Source organism: Cebidichthys violaceus, unplaced genomic scaffold (genome assembly GCF_023349555.1).
Source record: "Cebidichthys violaceus isolate CVI_PGR_0920_01 unplaced genomic scaffold, fCebVio1.0.p SCAF_21, whole genome shotgun sequence".
Lineage (NCBI taxonomy): Eukaryota > Metazoa > Chordata > Actinopteri > Perciformes > Stichaeidae > Cebidichthys > Cebidichthys violaceus.
Window position 1 is genome coordinate 8,859,906 of NW_027176384.1, and position 27,162 is coordinate 8,887,067.

At 40.7% G+C, this 27,162-nt stretch overlaps 1 protein-coding gene across 1 annotated transcript; it reads left to right on the plus strand.

The window, feature by feature from the left end:
- Positions 1-12: 12 nt before the first annotated feature.
- On the plus strand, positions 13-27,162 carry nrip2 (nuclear receptor interacting protein 2). The gene is made up of 6 exons (XM_068717193.1): positions 13-648; positions 15,716-16,015; positions 20,658-20,740; positions 21,406-21,512; positions 23,808-23,860; positions 25,248-27,162. The coding sequence occupies exons 1-6, from the start codon at positions 493-495 to the stop codon at positions 25,362-25,364; spliced, it is 816 nt and encodes a 271-aa protein (XP_068573294.1). The 5' UTR covers positions 13-492; the 3' UTR covers positions 25,365-27,162.

The following is a 27,162-nucleotide window of genomic DNA, read 5'->3' on the forward strand; positions in this document are numbered from 1 at the left end:
AGAGAGAGAGAGAGAGAGAGAGAGAGAGAGATCCAAGGACAGACGGCACTGAGGGGAGGGGAAATAACACACTCTCAGTCACACCTACACCACAGCCTCTGTAACAGACAGAACAGATCTTGACATTGTGAGGAAGATGCATGTCTACATCAGAGGAGCATCCAGGACAGGACAATAGCTCCTACAGCTGCTGAGACAAATACATGCCGAGGACCGCTCACAGAGAGGAAGAGGCAGCACAGCGAGCCCAGGGGGAAGGACATCTCTGAGAGGGCAGAAACAGGGTGGAAGAGGCAACAACTGCAGGTTCATTCTGTGGTTTAAGAAGAACAGCTTAAAAAAAAGAAAAAAAAGAAGCTGTCTGGGGGTTTCTCATCCTCTGCACACGGACATCCACTCTGTCTCTTGCTGTCTTGCTGCAGAGAGGTTATAGTCTCAAGTGCTTCTGTGCTTCAGAGCCAAGAAAAGAGACCGCTGTACAGTCCCGAGACCATGAGTGAGGCGAAGAAAGGCGAGCTAGCCATCCGGGATAAAGCCATCCTGCACCAGCAGAGGCGTCTGAAGCAGGCCACCCAGTTCTCACACAAGGACTCGGCTGACCTCCTGCCCCTGGACGGGCTCAAGAGACTGGGCACGTCGAAGGACTTGGTGAGTGGACTTTTAGAGAATCTAAACCAGCGCTTGAGGCGATCAGGTCCTGATTTACGTGATTTTGAGAGCATGTGCGTTGCCAGGTGCTTGGAGTGAGAGTGGAAGTGTCAAAATTGGATGGTATCTGTGCATGTCATATTTAAAAAGAGTACTTCACTCATTTAGCATTGCACATTTAGTATTGCACAAACGGTCCCGTGCAACTTTTATTTTAAAACAAGCTCAAACTAAGATAGATGTTTAATATTGTCCTACAGACATGAACAACGTAAATGTTACATTGTTTTTAAGATCAAATACACCCATGTGTTGTCTAGAAAACAGTAGACATCTTTATTTGATTGTAAAGAGTTGTGTATCTACAGGGACTGTTGCAATAACCAATCAGTACATAAGTTAAAAGTGAGTAAAAAACGAGAAAGATGTTCACAAAAAGCTACAAAAGAAGCTCGGAAGTTTTATTTTTTTCTCGATAGGCTTAGGTTGCCGCTACTGAAAGATGCTGATGCAAAGCCATGGTTACAAAATGTATTTCCTACATTCTTCTTCCCTGTTAAAACCTGGCACCTACATTACCCACAATGCAACTTGACTGCCAACAGTTCAGTCAGGTGTGTTACGCTAGTAGCGGTTAATGTAGCCTCAAGCGGAAATGAGGAGCAGAGGTCTCAGGTCAAGTCTTTGTAACTTCACACCAACAGATTTATTACTTTTTTTGCATTTTCAAACTTGTAGTCTTCAGACCAAACCAACACTGACTCAAGTGACATCACTTGAGGTAATTAATCAGATTCCACTTAGCTCCGTCTGGAGCCACAACAGGCTTTATTCAACCTTTTTATCGGTGGTGAGAGCTGCAACTAACCCTTATTTTCATTGTCGACTATTTGCTTTAGAGGAGACGGCTGCTGTTTGACTCTTATGTATGACCACCATTTCCTGCACTAATACACTACTTCATCTACTGTAAGTCATCAAGTGCAGACTTGAAAAGGAAGTGGAAAGGATCATGAAAGATTCAGAGTCTTGCACTTTGCAAGAGGAAGGAAACGTCAAGTCAAAGCCTGTAACAGTGCACAGTGCAATGTGCAGGCCTCTCAAATAGAAAGATGTCGTTATACATTCAGAAACACTCACACACGTGTTTTATGGTTGATGTCTCCAACCTCTTCACTTCCCCTTCCTCCAGAAGCCTCATAAAACTGAAGCTGGTATAAACTCTGGAGGAACTCCCTGTGATAATCTGAACAATTTATCACTCCAGCTCTCCTCTGACACAGTTCTGGTTTCATGGCGGCTTCCCAGATCCCCCAGAGCTCTCCAAGAGCCTCGACACAATCACTCTGGCACCGTGAAGCGGCACCAGGAGTGCTCTGTGAATATCACATGCATGTGATATGCAAAGCCTGCCAGCTTTTAATACCAACATTTGCTGCTAGAAAAAAAAAAAAAATTCTACCCTTCTCCTCCTCCTCCTCCTCTTCTTTCACTGAGTCACATTTTTGTAATCTAATGACAGATATGTTTTCGCCCTCTTCCCTCCTTTATTGACCCCGTGTTCCAGAGGTAGCCTATAATTTAAAAAAGTGTGCCAATAATAAGTCGATGTTAATCAAAGGTGTAATCATTTCTCTGTTTCAGCTATGTTATTGGCATTGGTCCAGACTAAAATATATCTTTACTTTTGGTTGCCATGAAAATTGGCACAAATATTCATGGTCCCCAAGGATTAAAGTGAATATATAATAAATAAAATCCACAAGAATTTGGACAAATATTATGATTCAATAACATAGAAAACATACAATCAATATGCAAAGCCAGAAAGGGTTTAAAAAAAACTGCATATACGTGCGAATATTGGTGGAAAAAGGTTATTAGTGACTTTTGTAATTGCCTGAATTTCTCGCTAGCACCACCTCCAGGTTGACATTTGTGGATTTGAGTGAAATATCTCAACAAATATTATGGATTACTATCACATTTTATTCATTCATGACCCCCTCAGGATTAATTAGTAATAACTTTAGTGACCCCCTGATGTTCTCATCTGGTGCCATTAGCAGGTCAAAATTTCAATTTGTCCAATACTTTGAAGCCGTCTTGGGTTTTGAGGTCTGGGTCGAGGGTTGTTCCACCGACTTTCCGACTTTAGGCGGTGTTCCAGTTGAAATGTCCGTTTTCCAAGTTTAAATGTATGCAGCAATTATCTATTAAATGTAAGAAATTTCAAGGCGTCATCTTTTGCTAATTAACAAATGTTAGCTCGCTAACATGCTAAATGCCAGACTCGTGGTTCAGCTTCCTAAAAGATAATATTCTTTTACCTTGTTCACAAAGAGATACTGTTTTATGCGCACAAGTTATTATCTTTGTCATCACGTTGGGTTTTGGGAATTTTTCCTATAAAAATAATCAGTCGAGCAGTCAAGAAATAATGGACACATTGTTTGATTAAGAGAATAACAGGTTAGTTCGCAGCCTTAATTAGATTCCATTAAAAGAAGCAGTTAGATGGAGAATGAAACTGCACACAAAAGATGTTACAAAAGTTATAATCTTTTGGGTCGTAGTAAACCAAAACTGCACATCGAAACACATAAAGATAAAAGGAAAAAAATAATCTAAGCCAAAATAATAGTCCACAAAACTCTATTAGATTCAAGGAGCATAATGTGGAACTCATCTACTGGCAGCCTGTAACTCAACCTGCAGGGCCCCGAACACTCTTATCATAATACCAATTATCTTCTCCTTGAAGACGGAATGAAGCTCCTCTCACTAGTTATCTAAATCACAATTTGTGGGGCAGCTGTGGCCACGGGAAGCTCAGCGCGATGTGCATGTCATCTAACAAGATGATGATTTTTAACGTTGGGAGAGACAGCCCTTCTGTATGTCTTCTCTGCAGACAGCCAGGGACATCTTTCAGGCTCTGAATAGACACCAAATGAAAAGAAAGCATGATGTGTTTCTGAGGTGGCCGAACCCTCACCGACAAAAGATGAGATCATCGGGATAAAGCGGATACGTCTGTTTGTCTGGAGGACGACTACAAATCCCATTTTCCAGTTATATTATAGTATGTTTTTTATCTAATTCCGGCTGATGAATGACTGCTTTCCTTTTGGCTTGTTGGCTCCTTAAACAAAAGGTCATATCTTAAATGTCAGACGCTGATCTTTAACAATAAATGATCATTTAAAAAAGACATGATTCATTACTAGAAGTCTGGTATTTCAGTAAAGATGAAGAAGAAATCAGAGGAGTCGCCCCCTGATGGCCATTAGAGAGAATGCAAGTTTAAGACGCTGGCTTCACGTTTCAGAAGTGGAGGTTGTCGCCTGGTTTTGCTGGAGAAGACAGAATGTAGTTATTTTGGAATTGTAGACTTCATACTTCAACCGAGTCATTTTACAAGCAAAACATTTTCTTGTTCAAGCTTCTCAAATGTGAGATTTGTTTTCTATAATTTTAAATTGAATATCATTGGGATTTTGGACTTTCGGTAAGCCAAAATAAGCAATTTGAAAATGTCACTATAAGCTCTGGGAAATTGTCTCAGACATTTTAGGCTAAACAAAACAGCTAAGCTAAGCTAACTATCGCCTGGCTCCAGTTGCATTCTTAAAGACAGAAAGACTCATCTAACTCTCTGCAAGAAACCCAAAATAAAGCTATTCTTTGAATTCAAAAGAATGGTGTGCTGCCACAGAATCGACAAAGATGGTGGATCCTTTTCGGTTTGTGTGCCAGACACAAACACTTTGGCTGTAACCTCGTCTTGCTTCCTCTTAATTTCTGCTCGCTGGCCTGTCCAGTGTGTAATTCAGCAGCAGAGCCTGTTATGTAAGAGTGAATTTGTTTTGCTGCTTTTTAGCCCGAGGTCCTCTCACTCTCAGCAGCAGCAGCAGCAGCAGCATCAGCAGCATCAGCATCACTCTGGCCATGTTGTGCTGCAAAGTAAGTGGAGCAGTGAGCATGAAAAGGGCAAAATTCAGCGCTCTAACGCAGAGCGATGGAAGGGAAGGAGAGAGACGGCAGGAGATGGGGGGTCATGGAGGAAGCACGGTCTACTGGGGATGTGTTACGTAACACAATGTATGGCTTTGGTACATGGGTGTGAAATGTAAGAAGAGTGAACTGGAGGGAATGAGAGTATATCTGTGTGTGTGTTTGGGTTATTGGGTTGGAAACATCAGAGCCCAGTTACATTCACACCTGAGCTCAGCATGGACTGAGTCGTTGTGTAACCACTGTGTAATCTAACGGTTCTCTACTGTACACACTCGACATTTACTCTGCGCCAAAATGAGGAAGATAAATGTAAAAGAGGAAAGATGACCGTCAAAAAATACCCCAATCGGATGTCTTTCATTTCTATGTCGAAGCCTCCAACATATATTTAGTCTAAAAAAAAAAAATACTATTTCCGATTTAATACCAAACATTTTAATATTCCTCCCAGAATTCGTCAGGTCATAAAAGCCTTTGGGCTCAAAGTCTTCAGTGAAACTCAGACAAATTTAATTATTTGGCAGGCTGCTGTTGAAGAAAGGTCAAGCGTAATGCTGGCTTCAAAGGTTGAGATTACCTAAATGACAAACTCCAAATACAACAACAAAACAATCAAAAATCCCACAAACATTTTCTCATTAACCACTAATCCCTCTAAAACCAAGCGATTAAACAAACAACATGTTAATTAGTGAGCTTTAGAGGTGCTGGCAGGCAGATTTCCCTTCCTTTGAAACTGACGTTTTTAGTGTCACTGCTGTCAACACGTATGTTTTTAAAATTGTTAAAAAAGCGTAAAGACATATTGGTTGTCGGAAGCTTTAAAATCTTGTGTTGGTCTAATTGTGCAGCAAACACCTACTGAAGCCGCTTTCTTCTCCTTCTCCCTGCAGCTCAGTTGTTCGTTTGCTCATGTTGCTCTCTTACAGATGAGTGAGTCGGAAACCTGTGTGTGTGTGTGTGTGTGTGTGAGTGTGTGTGTGTGTGAGTGAGTGAGTGAAAGCCTGTCTAATCGAGAAATTGCAGTCTCCAGGTGCTTTCTGAGGATGATCAAAAGCTACAGAACCGGGCTTACATGTCGAACGTCGGCACAGGAGGAACTGAGCATTTAAGAGCATTAAATACAACTTAAGTCCTGATTTACTAAACATTTTGTCTATTATGTTCTTAAATATAGATAAACCAGTGTGAAGCGGCATTATACGATCTCCTCTCCTTTCAAAAAGTCCTGAATTCATACGAGCAGATGGTGTACAGTACATCTCATCGTGGAGCAGCTTTTCATTTTCATCCAGATTCACTTTACAAACTCGATTGTTTATTTTCCCCAGAAGGCAAAGTAGCACTTCAAAGTGAAAAGCAAACACGACAATGTCACTCAGCGTGAGCGCCGGGCTCTGGGGAGTTTGCCTCTTCCTGTTCCCTCCAAAACAAACAATGCTAAAATCGGGTGCAGGCTTTATTATTAGCTTGGGGACAATTAGGTGGGCTGGAGAGAGGTTAGGGTGAACCTGTCTCTCTCTGTGTCATCGGGAACTGTGGATGGGCGGCAACACTTCTTCAGCTGCTCCCTCAGTGCTGTGTAGGAAGACGGGAGGCTAAAAATACCCGAAAAAACTAAAACGACAAAACAACCCCAACAACGGAGGAGAGGACCCACGATACCGAGACAGAGAGGAGGAAGAAGAGGTGTTATTGTTATTTGTTGGTCGTGATTAATGACACCTCGGCCTCAAAAGTGGATTCAAATGTATTATTGGTGTTTTTAATTAATTTTAATGAAGGGAAAAGTCCACATTTCCAGGAAATGTAAATGTGGAAAGAATATCTGAAACAGAAAATAATGATAATTCACATTCACAAAATAAATCTGGATGTGGTGTTGGATGAAAGATGGCTGACTAAGTCTGCAACTAATGATTATTTTAGATATAGATACATTTTTGATGATCAACTATTCATTTTGTCTATAAAATAAAATAAAATAATGACAATGACTCTAAAACGATGTCTTCAAATAGCTTGTTTGGTACAAACGAAAGATGTTTCAATATAGAAAATGATCAAGGAAAAACATTCTGAAGCTTGATAAATGACTAAAATAAATCATTGATGATCAAAATTGTTGTTTCTGTTGAATCCGTAATCGATTAACCACTTCATTGGGATGATTCATTAAGTTATTGTTCCAAAAATCGCCATTTTGTTAAATCAAGACTCTCAAAATAGTTACATCATAACTAGAAAAAAGGAACAGTTTGACATTTTAGGAAATACGCCTTTTTGCTTTCTTGCCAAACTAGTCTCGGCAGCTACATGTAGCTGGATTTTCTGGATTTTTACAAAGAGGCTTCATGATGCACCAATCAATTAGTCAACTACAAGTTTTCAGCACGAATGTAGTAAGATAAAAACATCAAAATACACGTTTTATAGGCAATGAGCAATGAATGAACCATTTATTGATTATAAAAATAGATTAATGAACTAATCATTCAGCAAATGCCCCATCTAATGGGACCAAAACTAATTGAAAAATAGCAGCGCTAATTGGTGACCACATCTGTTTTATTACACTGATTAATTACTTTTTATTTACTGTTTTTTTAGATGAAAATTATATTTCATGCAGGATTCAATGAAAAGACTGAACGCAATGTAGGAAAGAGAGAGAGAGAGAGAGAGAGAGAGAGAGAGAGAGAGAGAGAGAGAGAGAGAGAGAGAGAGAGAGAGAGAGAGAGAGCAGGAGGAAGTGGGGGAGGCAGAGAGGCAGCAGATGTGAAACTGCTGGAGCCTCCTGGACAGTGCAACAGGAAGTCAGCCGCTGGGGACCTCCATCAGAATGAGAAAGAGGGCATTAGAAAGAGAGAGAGAGCTGCCTGTTGCAGTCAGATAATTAGTCCACATGGCAATGAGCCTCTAATCTGACTCACAGAGGGATAAATACAGAGAAAAAGAAACTTGGAAAGAGAGACAGAGAGGAGGAGGAGGGGGAGGAGGAGGAGGATGCTGGTGTCAGACATTCACAGTTGTCCTGAGGACTGGTTTGGACTGGTTAGTGTTCAGGGGTCACAACAGGACGCACATCAACAGCATCAGCAACAGACCACGTATGAACAGACACAGAGGAACACAGTGTCTCTCAGACCTCCTCACATGCACACTAGCAAAATAAACCTCCGTCTTCACAGTAAACTAGTCAGTAGGGTTTAGGCCACCATTTGTCAGGCGGATGGAGGAAATAATGCATTTTTTGGGGACTATTTTCAACGGCGGATTAATCCACATTTGGTGCTCTAGTAAGTATTTGTGGCAGCAGGACGGTGTACGTACATAGGATTGAGTCAAAATACACAAAATAAACTGTGATGAAGGAACATGCCACCCAGTGCAACAGTGAGGCTCATCGATGTGTTAGTTAATGGAGCAATATCTTAAATTCACATGAAATAAGTAACCTTTTGGCAAATCAGTATTTTGAGTAATCCTGAATTTACTACCCAACAGAAGATGTTTCAGCAAAGAGAAGGGAGCTCTCTGGTGGCCTCATTATCAAATCAATGCCATTCATTATCTGTTAAACGTGATAAACGATGGTTGCCATAATATCTGTGGAACATTCAAAATTATATCGTCCAAAATCCCTCTGCATGCTGAGAAAAATGAACAGACAGATTACACCTCAGCGATGCCAATTTCCCCTCAGCATGCTTCAACAATAAAACAATTCACTGTTGAATGAAGCGAACACAGCAGGTTGCATCGTGTATTATAGATAAACTCTTTATGGGACGCCGCTGCCTGCTGTCTTCATTTAAATTCATGACAGGAAATCCATGAGGACACATGATTGATGCCGAATCACATATTGTCAACCTGCCGACAAGCAGCCAGTGGAATGATGTGAGCAACCTGTTGACGTGTCAGAAGGGAAGTGATAGTGCAACATGGAAAAAGTTAATATTGATGGATTTTGTTACTCATGATATCATCAATTTTGAGCTACAAATCCCATGATGCTTTGGTGGATGTAAACAAAGCGTGTTGTGTTTGTGAGGCAAGTGAATATATTGGCAAATGGGCACCTTTAAAAGTAGGCAGAATTCGCTATTAGCAGTTCCTGTTTCCATTATACCAACGGATTTAAAGACAACTATCACTTTTAATATGGAAGAACACTTTAAAGCGCGATGAAGTTCTAAAGTTATAAACTATGATTTCTGAGCAGACTTTTAGACGTTTATTTGTGATGGAATCGGAAATAAAAATGTGAGTACCGTGTCCGTGTGTTCAGATTTGACTGAGTTATGACGTAAATTGCGTCAATTAGACGCTAAGGGTTTTAAAGTACCTTAATTGCCTCCATTTTACTCTCTCACAGTGTTTTTGCCTCACGTCTCCCAATTCATCTCTCTACTGGCCTACAGTTCAAAAACCTCTGCACTCTATCAAAAAACAGACAAAAACTGCAGCCTGTGAGGTGAAAGATGGCTACTTTCCCCCGCTGAACCGCCACGGACACATGAGGCAACACCGCTAGCAGCTCGATGTTGTGATTTGCTCTCGATCTGACTCCAGAGCTGTCTGGGCTAAGCTACGAAACAGACGGCAACCATTGAAATGAAATCACATTGTTGTTCATTGTGTCTATCAGATTCAATCTTTGCTTCTCTGAAGTCTTGTGAGAAACTCTCCCTCCTCCTTCTTCTCCAAACTGTCAGGTCTTGACATCATTTCCCTCCTTCTCATCCCTCGCCTGTTGAAAAATAAAAACACAGCGGTATTCCACCGGACTTAATAATCAATTTCATTAAAATAATATTTCCCACGCGTTTGCCGATTCACCCACTAGCAGATGTATATAAACCTTGATCTGTCATTGTTCCCCCTTTAATAAGCTGATTTTTCCTAGTTTGCATAAGCGGATAATTACTGTTATTACTGTTAATAAATGTGTGATTTAGTCAGTGAGTGCTCACATCAGCTGATATGCAGATTATTGTTTGAGCAAACACAAAGAGAGGACGGAGGAAGAGGCCAATGTCGAGAACCCGACAATAAAAACAACAATCGAGTCTAAAGAGGAGCCGCTGATTGAATTTGATTAGTTCATGTGTCAAGGAGCTCAGTGTGAAGAGCTCCTGCAGAGAAGATTACTTTTAAAATTGTTTTTATGTTACGCCCAGGGTTTGAGTTGGTTTTATGGGAATAAATGATACCAGTGGAAGGCAGAAATAGTGTTTTGATTTCCAATAATTGCAATGAAAAGGATAAAAGAGGAGATGAGAAGTGATATGAGGAGAGAGAGAGGGAAGAGAAGAGATGTGTGGTAAGGTAATACGAAAATAGATGAGAGAGCTAAAGAGAAGAGAGCTAAAGATGAGGGATGTAAAGAGGAGAGGAGATGTAAAGAGGAGAGGAGATGTAAAGAGGAGAAGAGATGTAAAGAGGAGAGGAGATGTAAAGAGGAGAGGAGATGTAAAGAGGAGAGGAGATGTAAAGAGGAGAAGAGATGCAAAGAGGAGAAGAGATGTAAAGAGGAGAGATGTAAAGAGGAGAGGACATGTAAAGAGGAGAGGAAATGTAAAGAGGAGAAGAGATGTAAAGAGGAGAAGAGATGCAAAGAGGAGAAGAGATGTAAAGAGGAGAAGAGATGTAAAGAGGAGAAGAGATGTAAAGAGGAGAAGAGATGTAAAGAGGAGAGGAGATGTAAAGAGGAGAAGAGATGTAAAGAGGAGAGGAGATGTAAAGAGGAGAGGAGATGTAAAGAGGAGAAGAGATGTAAAGAGGAGAGGAGATGTAAAGAGGAGAAGAGATGTAAAGAGGAGAGGAGATGTAAAGAGGAGAGGAGATGTAAAGAGGAGAAGAGATGTAAAGAGGAGAAGAGATGTAAAGAGGAGAAGAGATGTAAAGAGGAGAAGAGATGTAAAGAGGAGAAGAGATGTAAAGAGGAGAAGAGATGCAAAGAGGAGAAGAGATGTAAAGAGGAGAAGAGATGTAAAGAGGAGAGGAGATGTAAAGAGGAGAAGAGATGTAAAGAGGAGAAGAGATGTAAAGAGGAGAAGAGATGTAAAGAGGAGAGGAGATGTAAAGAGGAGAGGAGATGTAAAGAGGAGAAGAGATGTAAAGAGGAGAGGAGATGTAAAGAGGAGAAGAGATGTAAAGAGGAGAGGAGATGTAAAGAGGAGAGGAGATGTAAAGAGGAGAAGAGATGTAAAGAGGAGAAGAGATGTAAAGAGGAGAAGAGATGTAAAGAGGAGAGGAGATGTAAAGAGGAGAAGAGATGTAAAGAGGAGAGGAGATGTAAAGAGGAGAAGAGATGTAAAGAGGAGAGGAGATGTAAAGAGGAGAGGAGATGTAAAGAGGAGAGGAGATGTAAAGAGGAGAAGAGATGTAAAGAGGAGAAGAGATGTAAAGAGGAGAAGAGATGTAAAGAGGAGAGGAGATGTAAAGAGGAGAGGAGATGTAAAGAGGAGAAGAGATGTAAAGAGGAGAAGAGATGTAAAGAGGAGAAGAGATGTAAAGAGGAGAAGAGATGTAAAGAGGAGAGGAGATGTAAAGAGGAGAAGAGATGTAAAGAGGAGAAGAGATGTAAAGAGGAGAAGAGATGTAAAGAGGAGAGATGTAAAGAGGAGAGGAGATGTAAAGAGGAGAAGAGATGTAAAGAGGAGAGGAGATGTAAAGAGGAGAGGAGATGTAAAGAGGAGAAGAGATGTAAAGAGGAGAGGAGATGTAAAGAGGAGAGGAGATGTAAAGAGGCTCATCACTGCTTATTTAAGAGCTGGGCCACAGCTGGAGCTCGGAGAGGAACGAATGGGCTAAATGGACACGGTGGTGATCACCATGTAAAGAGGAGAAGAGATGTAAAGAGGAGAAGAGATGTAAAGAGGAGAGGAGATGTAAAGAGGAGAAGAGATGTAAAGAGGAGAGGAGATGTAAAGAGGAGAAGAGATGTAAAGAGGAGAGGAGATGTAAAGAGGAGAGGAGATGTAAAGAGGAGAAGAGATGTAAAGAGGAGAAGAGATGTAAAGAGGAGAAGAGATGTAAAGAGGAGAGGAGATGTAAAGAGGAGAGGAGATGTAAAGAGGAGAAGAGATGTAAAGAGGAGAAGAGATGTAAAGAGGAGAAGAGATGTAAAGAGGAGAAGAGATGTAAAGAGGAGAAGAGATGTAAAGAGGAGAAGAGATGTAAAGAGGAGAGGAGATGTAAAGAGGAGAAGAGATGTAAAGAGGAGAGGAGATGTAAAGAGGAGAGGAGATGTAAAGAGGAGAAGAGATGTAAAGAGGAGAAGAGATGTAAAGAGGAGAGGAGATGTAAAGAGGCTCATCACTGCTTATTTAAGAGCTGGGCCACAGCTGGAGCTCGGAGAGGAACGAATGGGCTAAATGGACACGGTGGTGATCACCAGTTTGAAGTGTTGTTTTCCAGCTTGGGCAGGAAGGTGGATTGACAGAGAAAGATCTATGAATAGCAAAAAAAATGTACAGTGTTTTTTTACAGCATTTGATTTTTTTTCAAAATGAATCAGTTCTCTTCGACCTAGCAGACAGTCAAAAATGACTTCTCCGTGATCTGTAGAGGTGTTAAAGGCAGGCAGTCCTCAGAGATGCCAGGCATGAGAAGACATTATTACAGCCATGTTGAGGTTCTATAGCCTCGGTCTCTTGGGGCTCGATGCCTTTTCTTCTTTATTGTTGCATATTTCTCCTTCTCCTTGCAGCTTGCCCACCCATGAAATCGGCCTTCATTTAAATTCTAGTCAGGAATACTTTAACGGCAGAATCTAGCCTTGCTATGCGCATGTTAATCAGAGCAGAAACACTAAATAATGACCAGTAATGTGGAAAAAAAACAGGGGAGAGAATCTTTTCCATCCTTATTTGTATCTCTACTTATAATATCTTAACAGGGGTCAGAGCCAAACAATCACAGCTGCTGGATGGAGTTCCCTCAAAAGAAGGTTGTCTTTGTGACAGCACACATATATCAGTTCAGCCACCATAAGATGGTTCGTAATGTCTGCACATCCGATGGGGGTCAAACATCCAGAGTGACCCAGAAAAAGCTCTCAACAGCAGCGTTAAAAGGGTTGTTTTCTCCAATTGGACGATTGTTAACTGAACCAATTTCTGTGAATGTGTAGCAGTTGTAAGATTGCATTTGGAAAGAGGAGCGAGATGGAGGGAGGTTGTAGAAATTCAAGGTTGTTTGACAGACACGGCGTAGTGAGAACTGGCATTCGACCAAGATACTCATAACGGTGACTTTACGGCTCTACAGATGCCGATGTTGGCTGGTGAGGCGGTTATTCAGACAGTTGTTGCAACGCTTTGGTCCAGGCGACGAGTTTCCATGAAATCTGACTTGTCAAAATGTTCTCTTCACTTCAGAAATGAAAAGTAAACTCACGTTGTCTGAAACAATGCTACTGCAAAATGTAAAAAAGGAAATTAGATGAGATCATAGAAACATAGTATAGTAGCCACTTCAAAGCATTAGCCGTGGGTTGTGGAAGAGTTATCTTTGTCGTTGTTTTTGCTTGTAACGGAGCTACAGCTACAACAGGAAGTCCCTGAAGATGATTGGAGCTAAATGATTTCATGCTACATGCTGAACTCTTCATATTTGCATTTTTGTACTGCAGCTGCAGCACAACAATTTCCCTCAGGATAAAACCAGTTCTACCTTATCTTATCTCACAAATTAAAGATCCTGTCGATTTTAGCGTTCAAAAACACCCCGAAAGCAAAACAAAAGCCCCGTGCTTCATTAATACAGAGACTCTGCTGGAGTTGGGTGACCTGCTCTTTTTAAAGCATGCTGTCTGAAAGTCTGAACTGGTAAACAGCAATGTGATTATAGAGGAATAGGCAGCTTAAATATAATTGACTTTTTCATATGATCCAGAAAGAACAGCCAGTCACCGGCGGCCACATGTTGTTTGTGGAAATCTGAAACATACAGGTTGTATGTGACAGAGCGTTGCTGTTTCTGTAGCCAACTTTTTTTTAAGTGCATCGACTGTACTGGGCAGGCAACAGCTTTTGCCTATTTAAAGAGAAGCGAAAAGTGTGTGAAATCAAACAACATGGCCACCAGGTTGAGGTGCAAAAAGAAAACCATGCTAGAAATCATTTAACGTCTGCTGACACTGATGACCAGAAAGCAGTCTCTTGAATTGGCTTTCATGACATGTGACCTGTATTTCAGGTAGTTTGGAAGGCAATTTTATTCCACCCGCTGAAGCTGAAGTTAGCAATTTAAATCTCAGCGTGTTATTTTGTGAGGAGGAGGAGGAGGAGGAGGAGGATCTGAAATACCAACGCTGGCTTCAATCTGTAGCCCACCTGAGCATCCACAGTTAAAATGGTCTCTGCTTGCTACAGTGTGATGATGGCTTTTGGCTTAGAAATGTGTCTCTGCGAGAATCATCCAAAGAGAATTCCTGGTGACGAGCAGATCTAATGCCAAAACTACAGACAACAGCTATAAATAACCCCGACAGAAAAAAACGAACTCACTTCACCAGAAAACAAAGATGGTGGACGCTGTAAATTGGGAAGAATTACGCTGCATGTTGCAGGACGCAATCTTAAGTGTTACCAATATTTTTGCGTGAGTGCGTATATGGAGGTTCCCAAGTCTGAAAGCTGTATTTACGCTCAATTTGAGTCTGCATGCATATGCAGTAATTGGGGTAGAAAATCACGTGGAAGAATCATTAATATAAAAAGGTACTGATCAGTAATTTGCAATACAATGTATAACTAGTAATTGATACACACATATGAGCTCTTTCACAGCTCCATAAAGGAAATGGATTGACCATTTATGGAGTGAGGATTTTGGAAATAGAGGCAGATAACTTAAACCTTTGTGTTACAGCTTTGCAATGAAACTACAACACACATTGTACCTTACACAGCAGCCTGTACCTTACACAGCAGCTGCAGAGTAGGAACCAGTCCTTTTTTTTGTCCGACACCTTAATTACTAACTTCATTAAGTGTAGCTGCATTTCTTAGAAACTGGCAGTGCTGAGAAATAAGTAGGAAGGTACTCAGTTAGACAGAAATATCCTGGTAATTAATGGTCCAATTAAAGCACTACTCCAGACCTCATGAACAAAAGAAGTCAGTATTTCTCTTGACATAAAAACAACAGTCAGTGTAGTTCACCTTGTATGTGATGCAAATTAGATTCATTCTACCATCATCAGCATCATCATCATTACTGTTGGAGAAACAAGTTCTCATGTTTCTGAATGTGCAGAGTTATGCCGACATGTTCCTTTAATTCAATGACCTACATATCTTTTTTTTCCAGATACAATTTATTTTACACACAAGCCATCTGTGGCGTACTCTGTTGAGATAATACTACTATCTATACCATAGTATTTATCTTTTTTACCATGCAAAGGGAGGTCAGCTATCCTCTGAAATACAGCGAATTTAGTCACTAAACAAAAATCCTCCATCATGTGTATCAATCACTGGCTGTTCTTGTTTGACTGTTTGTTAGACTCTACAATCACTGAGTATGAAATATTAACATGACTGAGCTCAGTAATGTGCTGTCACCAACCACATATTCTGCCACTGCAGTGTTTTTCAGTTTAAAAGATGTCCTGATTTGATGTGACTTTTAGTGTCTAGCTTCTTCACTAAGCGTATATCTAGGGCTGCAACTACTAATTATCTGTGTTATTGATTCATCTGCTGATAATTTTGTTGATTAACTGGTTAATCCTTCGGTCTATAACATCAGAACAAAGTGAAAACTATCCATCCCAGTTTACGATATTAGATTTACAGTAACGTAAGGTCAAGAAATGCAGCAAAGTCTCACATTTTAGAACCTGTAACCTTCAATTCTTCAGAATTTTTTGCACCTCAACGAATTTCTATAAACATCACTATCAGCCATCATAAAAACATGTATTGTTCAAATCCTTTTTGTTGTAAAACTGGACCCATATTCCATTTTTACTTGTTGCTAAGAAATCCTGCCATCTACCATTTTCCCTTTGTGTCTCCCCCTCTAGCAACCTCACAGCATCGTCCAGCGCCGCCTAATGGAGGGAAACATCACACGGCTGCGGGGGGAGGCCCGGGACCCCAACGGCAGGGTTCGCTCCCCGCTGGCCGACTACAAGGACGGAGCCGCCGACGCCGAGGAGAGGAGCGAGAGCACCGCCGACGACTCCACAGAGGAGAGGGAGTCTCTGGAGGAAAGTGAGAGGAGCCTACGGTCGGACGAGGACGACGACAGCAGCGAAGCCGGAGCCAGACAGACGGCGGAGAAGAGCTCGACCCTCCTCACAGCTCTGGTTGTTCAATGCAAGGTACTGCACCGTGTCTCTCCTCACTCACATTCAATGCTTTGACACTTTCTACTACTGTATAAAAACTGAAAAACAAGAGGCGATACAAAGACAGCACCATCCTGCTCCCATGACTCATCCCTTAAAGCCCACTCTTTGTTTATTCTCCCTTTACAAACCATGAAAAGCTTGGCAGGATCCAGTGGTTGTCTGGATGGAGCAGAACAACAGAGTGCTGAGTCATGGTGACTGAGAGTCCAACCTGGTTAACATGTCCACACGAGTCCCAATAAATGTAGGCTACAAGAGGCTTGAAATGTACAAACTGTGTGGATCTCAGGACAAATAAAGGGAAGAAAATATGTGTAAATTGACTTTAAAATGTGTGCAGCACTCTCGCTTAGGCCCACTAGTACTGATGCAGTGGCAGTCCCACATAAAGCTTATACATACAACTTCATTTATGGCCACAGACCTCTGCTTTTACCTTCGTGTGGCTATTAATAACAAAGGAAGGAAGGAAGGCCTGGTTTAACGTTTTGAGCCTGTGTGAATTAACTCCAGTAAAGGTGACAGCACAGCAATATGTACACATCAGTGGTTGAGGACATTGCACACTAGTGAGCAAAGGAATCGGTGCATGACCAAGCTGACACATCACTCCTCACTTATTACCTCTCAACTCTCTATAGCTGCTATCAATAAAGGCAAAAATACGTTTTACTGAGGACAAGCGTGAAGACAACGGGCAGTCAAGGAGTTCTGTTTTATAACTAAATATATTTATTTAAAAAACGATGGTCAAACTTTAATGCAGCTCAATAGGGTTTTCATCTCAAACTCCACATTAAGTTTAGAACACACTAATTAGGACACCAGTGTTTTAAATTGGTCCATTATTGAAGGAGAACGCTGCAGCCGCTAAACGGGCTGTAATGTGATCGTACGTCCACTAAAAGATCTTGTTGTTGCCCCTGACAGCATTATGGAAAGAACCCAACAGAAAAATAAGACTTTTTATTTTCCTTTCCCTTGATCTTCCTGTTAGCTCAGAGAAGTCTCGTTCCAAAATATCGTGTCTCATCCCCAACTCTGACAACACCGCCACCCCTCACTCCAACTCTCACTCACGTTTCCACCGGTATCCCCCGATAACAAGTCACATGACCCAATAACAAACAGACCGGATCAAGCGAAAGGTAAAGAGCAACGCTTTATCTCTCTGTAGGGTTCTTTCCATCATGTTGACAGACAACAAGCGCCGTTAGTGGACATACTTCAGCGTTCTCTCTCATTCCTGGACCAGTTTCAAAAATGACTGTTCCCATTAGTCACAAAAACATGGCGAAAAAGGGTCCAGGTTGAAAAAAAAAAAATGTGACTGCAACTATTCATCAGTCTCTCTACAGAGAGGCATACGTTAACCTTCAACACTGCGAGTAAATCACATGTGCAGGTCTTTTGGAGTGTCTGCTGTCGACAAAACAAAGAAGAAAACTGCACCATTATGCATCCAGTGACTCAGCATTCATGCATTTTTATTTGCCGTCTTATCTCACCATTTGTTTGAGACACGTAATGGTCATCTAACACTAATGTATGCAGAAAGGTGCTTCAGTCAGTCCTCAACAGATTTGTCATATTGAGTCACCAGAGACGGCTGACACTTCATGTTTAAACACAGTGTAGGTGGTGTTTTACATGAAGTATCTGCTCGGATTAACAAAAACATCCATTATAGAATAACGGACATTACACAACAGGTACATATGAGTATGAGTATGAGACACTGGATATACTGTATAGTGCCAATACTGAACACTTAGCCTACATTCAGGGGCTAAAGAGCTAATATTGTAACATTTTGGATTCTGATTAGGGATAATTGCAGGGAGGAATGAGGACGGAGCCAATTTTATCCTTTGAAAGAAATCAATACATTGATCAAGCAACTGCTGTTCCCTTTGATGTTAAAAGTACGTAGCACAGCTTCTGAGAGTTTATTTTAGTAATGCACTTCAGACTGTTCTTGTAGATTCAGCGTTTTCCCCCCTATTACTCACTGTGCTTTGCTCGGTTTTATCATCAACTTATTAAATGCAAAGTGTTCCTCCGTTACTCATTCGGCAGCTATTTTTAAACTATAGGATTTCTGCACCGCTGGGACTGAGACAACAGAGCGGGTTTGTGGGCCTGCTGATAAGCCAGCGAGGATAAAAGAGGCTCAGTTCAGTCTGCACAGAGAGTGGGAGATCAAAACAAGGCTCATGGAAACTGACCATGTCTATTTCCAAGGAGGGGGGGGCCGATATCCTCGGGTCAAGTGCACAAGTTATTGATTGATGACGGAGAGAGAAAGATTTACAGACACATTTTCGGGAATCAGGCTGGGTGCTGAACAGTAAAAACCAGTAGATGTGATAACACCTCTTAATATAAGGCAACTGTTTCTGACTTAAGTAGAATTGTATTTAAACGTGTTTTTAATTCATATATTTAAATGGCCAATGTTTTAATTGCACATATATATATATATATATATATATATATATATATATATATATATATATAAACACACCAATAGGCTGAAAGGTGCTCCATGTTAACCATCCAACAACTTGTGATACATATCTCAAAACAGTTAAGAAGTATACAGCAAAAAGTGAATGAATCCCAAAGACAACACAGAGAGAGAACAATACATCAAATCGATCAGCTTCGTGAGGATGTGAAGAAGTAGGAGAATGAAATAAAGGAACACTTGACACCTCAGTTTGGAGATACATGTGTCCTTGTGTCCTAATACTGGACAGGAAGGGGATGAATGTAGTGGAGTAGTAGTGACTGCTCTGCCTGTGAGGACCTTAACCTCGTTCCTTTGATAAAACTACACTAAAATACTATAGAACGTTACTGTATCTTGAACTGCAGTTTATGTGAAAGCAATGAAAGGCCCTAGAGTAATGTAGCATGGGATATATCCGATAGTGGATATCTAATTTATACATGGTGTGATCCACAGTGAACAGTGAGGGGGTGGTGCCTGCTTACTGCTCATCTCACATGCATGCAAGGCTAACGTATGTTCTGAATACATTCTTTATTTTACCATTCACCCACAAAGCCGTTCCACTTGTGTACAGGATGCAAAGAAAAAGAAAAAGGCCATTACAGGCAACAGTTCCCATAAAGCATAACAATCTGCTGCACTGCAGGTTCTCCTTTTGTGACATGAAAGTGCCCTGCAGGCAACAGAGCGGCTGAGAGATGCAGAAGATGTTTGCAAATGTAAAACTCCAGCTTGAATTATGGGAAAATCTGATAGACATTGCAGAAATACACTTATTTGCTGTTTAATAAGATGATACTACTCTCATATCTGCCTGTTAAGTATGAGTTGTTTTTAATTTAATTTAGTTGTGCCTCTAAATGTGGGAGTACAGTATGTAAACAGTACTGTATGTTTTTTTTACTTGATTTAATTTATACTAGTTTACTTCAAATATTGTATCTCTTGTGTCTATATTTTTGCACTTTTTAAATTGTAGAACCCATTCTTTCAAACTATCACTTTAAACGTTTAATAACTGGGGGTTTTGGGCCACTTTGGGGCAGCAGTAACGAGTGGATTAGACAAACTTGTTAGCGTACCGGTGCTTCATTACACATCCAGCAGAAACAGAGCAACACTATCATTATTTTGCAGTCATGTTTGTGTCTGATGAATGAAAGTCCAAATGTCACTCTCTCTTTGCTCCGTTTAGCATACAGTGTTTTCTTTTACAGGTTTATTGCTAAAAAAACAGACAGAGGTGGGAGTGAACTAAATCAGTAACGTTGTTGGCCAGAAAACAAAAAAAACAATGAGCTGAAAGATGTTAAAAAGCTCCGTAGAGCTGAGAGGATCTGCAGCGTTGAGGGATATTTTCTGTGGGTTTCTAAACACGAGCGACTCCTTTCATATTTTGTCATTTAATTTCATCACATTATTAAAAATACAGTTTATAGTTTTGAGTTTGTAAATGAATCATGCGACTCGTCAGTGTGGAGCTGTTTGCTTAGACTAATGAGTTAAATGCACGTATGACTCACTTGGTTAATATTTCATGCTCTGGTGATGCTTTTGAGATCATTAAGTCTGAAAAATCAAAGTGCACGCAACAAACGGAACAATCAGCGTCTTTTCGGGAAACAGAGTCAGCAACATGAACTTAACACATCAGCTAATAATAAAACTCAAGATCTCTGATCCGTAATGGACACAGAATGTCCTTGTTGCTTTATATTTAACTTGATTATTAACTGTTGAACCAAACGCCTGCAGCATTTAACGGACAAATAGTTACAAACACAAAGTAACATTTTAAAAAAGAAACAAGGGCTTGGAAACAGTCCACCAATGGGAGATTTGTTTTGTTGGTGCAAAGTTGATTAACAGTCGACTTGGAGTTTGTTTTTCAGTTTGGCAGTTTCACAAACGTAGTGGGAGCAGAATGGATTAGTTCAAAAGAAAAAGAGATCAGTGGGTTTCAAAGGCTCCCCAGAGTTGTCTTAATGTGCTGTTGTGACCGATTGTTTCCTCGCGTGCTGCGGTTCCAGACTGTCACTGAAGTGGAAAAATCTCACTGTGACACTAAAAATCCCCCCTCCGTCTTCCCCACAGTGCTGCGAGAGTGAAGTCAAGGCATCCGTCAACACCGGCAGTCAACATAACCACATCTCCAGCTCCTGCTGCCAGAGGCTGGGGTGAGAAAATCCCTGCTCTTAATCGCACACTCACTCCCGACACGTGCCTTTTAATACAGAAACATGAAGTGCTTTGACAATAAAATCGACCATACATCGATAGAAAATCTGTTTTTTGCTGAATTTTTTTTAAAGTAAAATCATTAAAAAAGGTATATAGATAACAGGAAACAGAATAGAAGGAACATTTAGAGAATTGGCTAAAAAATATAAGCTTATAGGAGGGATTTAGTCATGACTATTACAAGCTCTTAAGGCAGGTTTTTATCCAGATTCTTAAAGACCAGACATCACCTTCATCTTTGAGGAAGGATATTTAAATGCCAAATGAAGCTCAGTCTTTAGATCAGAGCCCGTGCTCTGGCTTGTGACATTTTGTTCTCATATTAAGTTCAAATTATCTTAAATCAAAGAAACAGCCAAACCCTAATGGGTTCTAATATTGGTGTTCTGTTTGCCTCCAAAATGCTAGTTAATAAAATCCCAGCTGCACAAACTTTTGATTGACATTTTTAATAGAAAGCTCAGAGTGCCACATAATGAGAAAATCTCTTTCTGGGAGACAGCTAGAGTACAAAATGAAATGAAATATTACTGCTGTGTGACTGTGTGTGTGTGTGTGTGTGTGTGTGTGTGTGTGTGTGTGTGTGTGTGTGTGTTATTAGACTGGTTCCCGTTCAGGACGGTTCACCATGTGGTGGGAGCAGCTCAGTGACGGGTCTGCAGCTGCAGCTGGGCAGACAGACGGTCCAGTGTTCAGCCTACGTCAAAGGTAAGAAAACACTGTATATATATATGTATCTATTTAAATGATTTGTTAACAAGAGCCTACAACCAGCAGCTCTGTGAGGCTGTAAATGTTAATGTCACCATGCTAACATGCTACCAATACAAGGCAAACACGCTGGTGTTTAGCAGGTATAATATTTACTATGTTCACTTGATGAGAAAGTCATACGTTTTGCAGGTATTTGCTCATTTGGAAAAATTAGACTTTTTGACAGATTGACAGTGCTAAATGAGGAGTTAAAGGGCCAGACGACCAAAACCAACATTCAAAAAAAGGCAGATTGTTGCGTTGCCTTTACGTCGCCTGTGTCTTCGCCAAAAAGTTGCACTTGAACACACCGCAAAAACTACAGCCATCGGCCAACTACCGTGTAGGTTCTGCTCCTGCTTGAGAGGAAATAACTCTCCATACCAGCTGGTGGCGGTGGTCTGTATTTACTATTCAAAAAGTGAAACCGGCAGACCAAGAACTGTGGATATGCAAGCCGTTGTTGTGATACATCTGTGAAACAAAGCACCGTCAAGGGCCGATAAAGCTGACCAGCGCCAACGATGCGAGACAAACCGCAAAAACTAGAGCCATAGTTATTACATTTCATCCTGAGGGGGACAGAAATGTCTACCAAATGTCATGGCAATCCAATCCAACAGCTGTTAAGATATTTCATTCAAAACCACAAATGTGAAGGTCATGGTGGAGTCTGAAGCGGCGCTGAGAAATGTGAATTCACCTGCTGCGTCGTCCCTGCAGAGATTCTGTTAAAAGAGATTTGGAGTTTGATATGAGCTCGTCTCTGTACTTAACATTCAGACAGCAAATACTATCGTGTCCTTTCAAAGCACTCAGGCAGAAACACCCATTACATAAAAGGACAGCTCGGTAGAGAAGAATATGTTAAAGCACAAATCAACAATGTTTTCAAGTAAATAAATGTCTGCTTTGCTGATCTTTTCCAATTTATAATGCCAATGCAGCACAATAATGTTGTGTAAAAGCTTTTACATCTTCTGCACTGAGAGTGTTCTTGATAGGGGAAATCCCCCGCTGCAGAAAAAGAACAAGTGGGACGATAATTATCAGGAGCAGCAAATGTCATCATGGCTGAACAGACAAAGGAGAAGCATTGCCAACAGGAACCAAACTTCATCAACAGAAAATACAACCGACGAAACTGTTTCATGGGGAATTTTTAGATTCTAATGACAAGTTTAAGAGATAAGTGGTCATTGAGGCACTGGTCCAAAGATAATAAACAAAAGTGGTCTAAAAAAAGGTGAGTTCATCTGCATCAATATCCATCTCTGGAAGTGTAGTTTAGTTTTCTTTTTAAGGACTTTTTTCAGTTTCTTTTTATTGGATTTTAGATTCATTACATTTAAGTTTCAGTTTTTTCAACTATATATATATATATATATATATATATATATATATATATATATATTTCTGTACATTCTTCATGGATGTTTAGAACAATAAGAATAAATGCGATCATGAATAGGAGCTAGCAGCAGGGGGAACAAAATCAGCTAACCAGCACCTCTAAAGCTAAGCACTAATTAACACATCATATATCATTCTTACACTTTGTTTTTTTACACAGATTAAATAAATAAAAAATAAGGTGTTAATTTGTGAGCTTTAGAGGTGTTGGTAGGTAGAACAGAGCCAGGCTAGCAGTTCCCCCCTCTTTCTAGTCTTAATGCTAAGCTAAGCTAAACAGCTGCTGGCTGTTGCCTCATATTCACTGTTTGGACGTGAGAGTGGCATCAAACTTCTCATCTAATTCTCAGCAAAAACATAAATGAATGTATTTCCAAAAAAGTCAAAGTATTCCTTCAAAATCCGACTTTACTTCCAGAGCCCCAAACCATTAAATCCTAGAAATATTGTGTCCTGACCTTCCCCTTGTTATCTGGTCCTCACAAAGATAGAAGAACAAGACAAAAACACACAATTATTTACGCTGCAGTTCTTGTCTCTGGACCTACTCCATAATTCCTCCGCTTCAGTGAATGATGACTCTAATTCAATCCCAGCGCCAGACTCTTTCACGGACATTAAATTCTCACTTGGCTCCAAAACCCGTCCTCACAAGTACATACAATAATCAGCACGAGTTAACATAAGAGTGAATTATTTAGTTGTGTGGGTGATTTAACCTGGATTCAGGCTAATGTATGCATGTTCAAATGAGGGTGTTCATGAATGGGAATCGTAAAGCGCTCATAAATTTCAGTTTCTTTCCTCTTATCCCTCCTTTCCTTTTTCCACTTTCAGAGGATGAGGCGTGTGAGCTGTGCCTCGGTCTTCAGACTCTGTTGGAACTTAAAGTAAGGTCCTCATTTGCTTTGCTAATATTTTCAATGCCTTATCTTCTTTTTTGTGTGTGTTTTTTTTAAAAAGGACCAGCTGCCTGAAACGGCTTTTAAAAATAACCAAAAAAAGGAAAGAAAAAGAAGAAAACTGCTGAAGAGAAATAAATATCATTTGAGGGGGAAAGATGGAGGCACAAATTCCTCAAAGGATCGTACTGTTATCTAAGGGGAAAGGCTGGTGGTGTTATTTTAGTGGCCCAGCTATCTGCTCGATCCCCACTGTGCAGGTATAACCCAGATAACAGCGAATTGAGGACATCTTGTGAGGTGGAATTGTTGAAATTGCACATTGGAAAATGCAATTTAAACCTCATAAAAAGACTCACTGGCAACCTGAAGGTAGTGATCTCTCTCCACGGAGGACGTTATGTTCTCTCTTTGGGTTTGTCAGCAGGATTACGGAAAAACCACGGGTCTGATTTTCATGAAACTTGGTGGACGGGTGTAGCATAAACTAAGGAAGAAAGCGGAACATTTTTTCAGCCGATCCAAATTACGGAGCTGATACTCAATTGCTTTCGTTAACACTGAGATAGGGCATGGCTTTGGCTGCGCTCTCCGAGTGCCCTTCTAGTTACCCCCACTAAGGACAATATGTTTTCGGTTTGTTTGTTTGTCAGCAGGATTACGGAAAAACTGCCTGCTTGATTTTCATGAAACTTGGTGGAAGGGTGTAGCATACACCAAGGGAAAAACCCAATACATTTGGGAGGGTATTAGAATTGTGGGGCGGATACACATATTCTTTTTCACTTGATGGCCTTGCCAGAGGTCTGAACTCTCCGAGTGCTCCTCTAGTTTCAGTATTACATCAGCTGCATCTGGTTAATATCCTCCTAAAATCAAATTAACGAGGGACTTGAGGGCATTAACGCACACAAGCTCTTTTTTCTTAGTTTTGTAAATTAGCCCTTAAGGACTTTGTAATGTTAGATGAACATTTCCATGATGAGCTTGCTCTACAATTTTCCATAAACAATACAGTAATGAAATATTATTACTATCATTAACACAAGGACTGCAAAAACAACTCCTCTTTACTTTGTAGTAAAGGACTCTAGATACTACAAAGGTCATCCTCATGTTAAACACTTTTATTATCATTATCATTTTTATTATTATTTTTGTTATGTCTGTTAGTAAACTGAATATTTTGTGGATTTAGAAAAATGTGATGGGCACGTTTCACAAAATTTGTGACATGTTTTCTGCAATGCAAAACGTTTTTTTGTATCCTATTCTGTTAATTATCCCCTGACCCCTCAGATTGGTTGTGGGGCCCCTATGTTGGGAACCACCGATGCGCCACTAATTACGTTCCCCGATGCGTTTCCTCTCACAGTGCTGCCTGGACCTGAGTAGTCGGGTCCTGAAGCTGCAGGGCTGTGGCGAGGAGCTGCCCTTCCTGAACCCTTCGACCGACAGCCAGTGCCAACACGACACCAACGAGAACCTGTGAGCCCGAACTCGACGGCGGCGACCACTTCCTCAAATCTCGACTGGTTGCAGCAACGTGGCGCGATGCCGTTCGTGTCTGCACGAGTCCGTTCACAGTGTCTCTCGCGCACTGCCAGAACATGGATGAGCATTTGCCAACGTCGTTCTTGAGTTTACATCAATGTGTTTGTAGAACATTCGCCATGATTATCTCTTATCTTAAATTAGTCTAGTTTACAGGGCGGGTGCCGATCCAATCATTCTTTATGATTATATTGTGTATTCAAATCCAATTCCTCTGTTGAGCTGCTTGGGAACACTGAAGCTCTCTAAAAAGGAAAACCATTAAAATCATTTAACGTGAACTTTAGTAGAATATTTTGTGATTTGGCTGTACAAACATTACTTTAGATCATCAAGTAAATAAAATGTGTTAAATTGTAAATCATTTCAGTTTAAATGGTGTCAAAGGAAGTGTTTAATACTTTGGGACGCATGCTAGTTAATTTTCTTACCAAGCTATATGAGAAGGATGAAGGATAGCCGCTTAGCTTAGCTTAGTATAAAGACTGGAAACAGGGGGGAAACAGCTAGCCAGGCTCTGTCCAAAGGTAACAAACGAGCAGCTCTGAAGCTCACTAGTGAACGTGTTACACCTTAGTTTAATTCGTACACTGAATACATCAAGTTCAAGTTTTATAGTAAAGGTAGTCAGACAAGTGGTCTAGCCGCCAGCAAATAAACCTTCTTAAAAAAACTCAACTTGTTTTTTTAATTTCAGTGTTTGCACTGATTAAACCAGTGGCTCATAACCTTTTATGACTGACTTTTGGACAGTGTCCGCCAGAGTTAGGGTTAACCCTAACCGCCTTTTCTGATGTACCTCTATTCAGCTTGGTAAAGCCCCTTTGCTTTTTATTTCCCCACCAAAAGACTTATTTGGTTTAGTTTTTCCAGGAGCTCACTCCCAGTCTGTCATGACAGCCTAGACTGAATTACAGTAGTTCCCTGTAAACCCCCTCTAATAAAAATAGACGTCCGGCCAAATTTGACTCGGCTACAGAAACATCAAAAACATTCCATCTGCATGACTTTGTAAAGTTCTGCCTTTGTACAAGTCTGCATGTTCGTGTACTCGTCTGATTGTGTGTGAAGGAGCAGAGTGTGTGTGTGTGTGTGTGTGTGTTTGTGTGTGTTTGTGTGTGTGGGTTAGGAGTCGAAGCAGGGTTTTTTTTTGTTTTTTTCATGCCTTGTTTTAGCTTGTGTTTCACATGGGAAAAAGTGGATTACGTCCTAACTTCCCCCAAACCGGTACACCGAGCTCCGGTCAGACCCCAGCTGCCTTCCCTCTGTCAGGAGATCTTCATTGCTCGGCTGAGGCTGCACTCTGTGCCAAGGCCCCTCTTGATAACTCATCGTCCTCTTTATACAGAAAGCCGGTATTCTTTGTGCATTGATCACCTTTTTATTTTGGGGCTGACGTTATTCACTTTGACGCCTCATGTCTGTCACAAGAAACTCCTGACTACAGTGCCACCTGCCTCTCTTGTCTCTCAGTAGTGTGAAGAATCAAGAACTGCCTCAGATCATGCTGTGCTTTAATAACACCTGAGCTGTGCTGTGCTTTTTTGACTGTGCTACAGTATCCATCTAACCTCTTCGCGGAGGACATCCACACGTAGATTTGTTTCTCTTTGATGTACTAGTGACCTTCTTATGCCGTATGAGAGGAATCGATGTGTGACAGAAATTTATTTTTGGTGTTTCTCTTCTTCTGAACAGTATTTTCTCTGCCTAATAAAAATATGTATTCTGGCTAA

Excerpts from the sequence above, each read along its gene's own strand:
- nrip2 (XM_068717193.1), top strand. The coding sequence starts at position 493 with ATGAGTGAGGCGAAGAAAGGCGAGCTAGCCATCCGGGATAAAGCCATC. Across the intron at positions 20,741-21,405 it reads TCCTGCTGCCAGAGGCTGGG|ACTGGTTCCCGTTCAGGACG; the intron begins GTGAGAAAATCC and ends GTGTGTTATTAG. Across the intron at positions 23,861-25,247 it reads AGACTCTGTTGGAACTTAAA|TGCTGCCTGGACCTGAGTAG; the intron begins GTAAGGTCCTCA and ends TTCCTCTCACAG.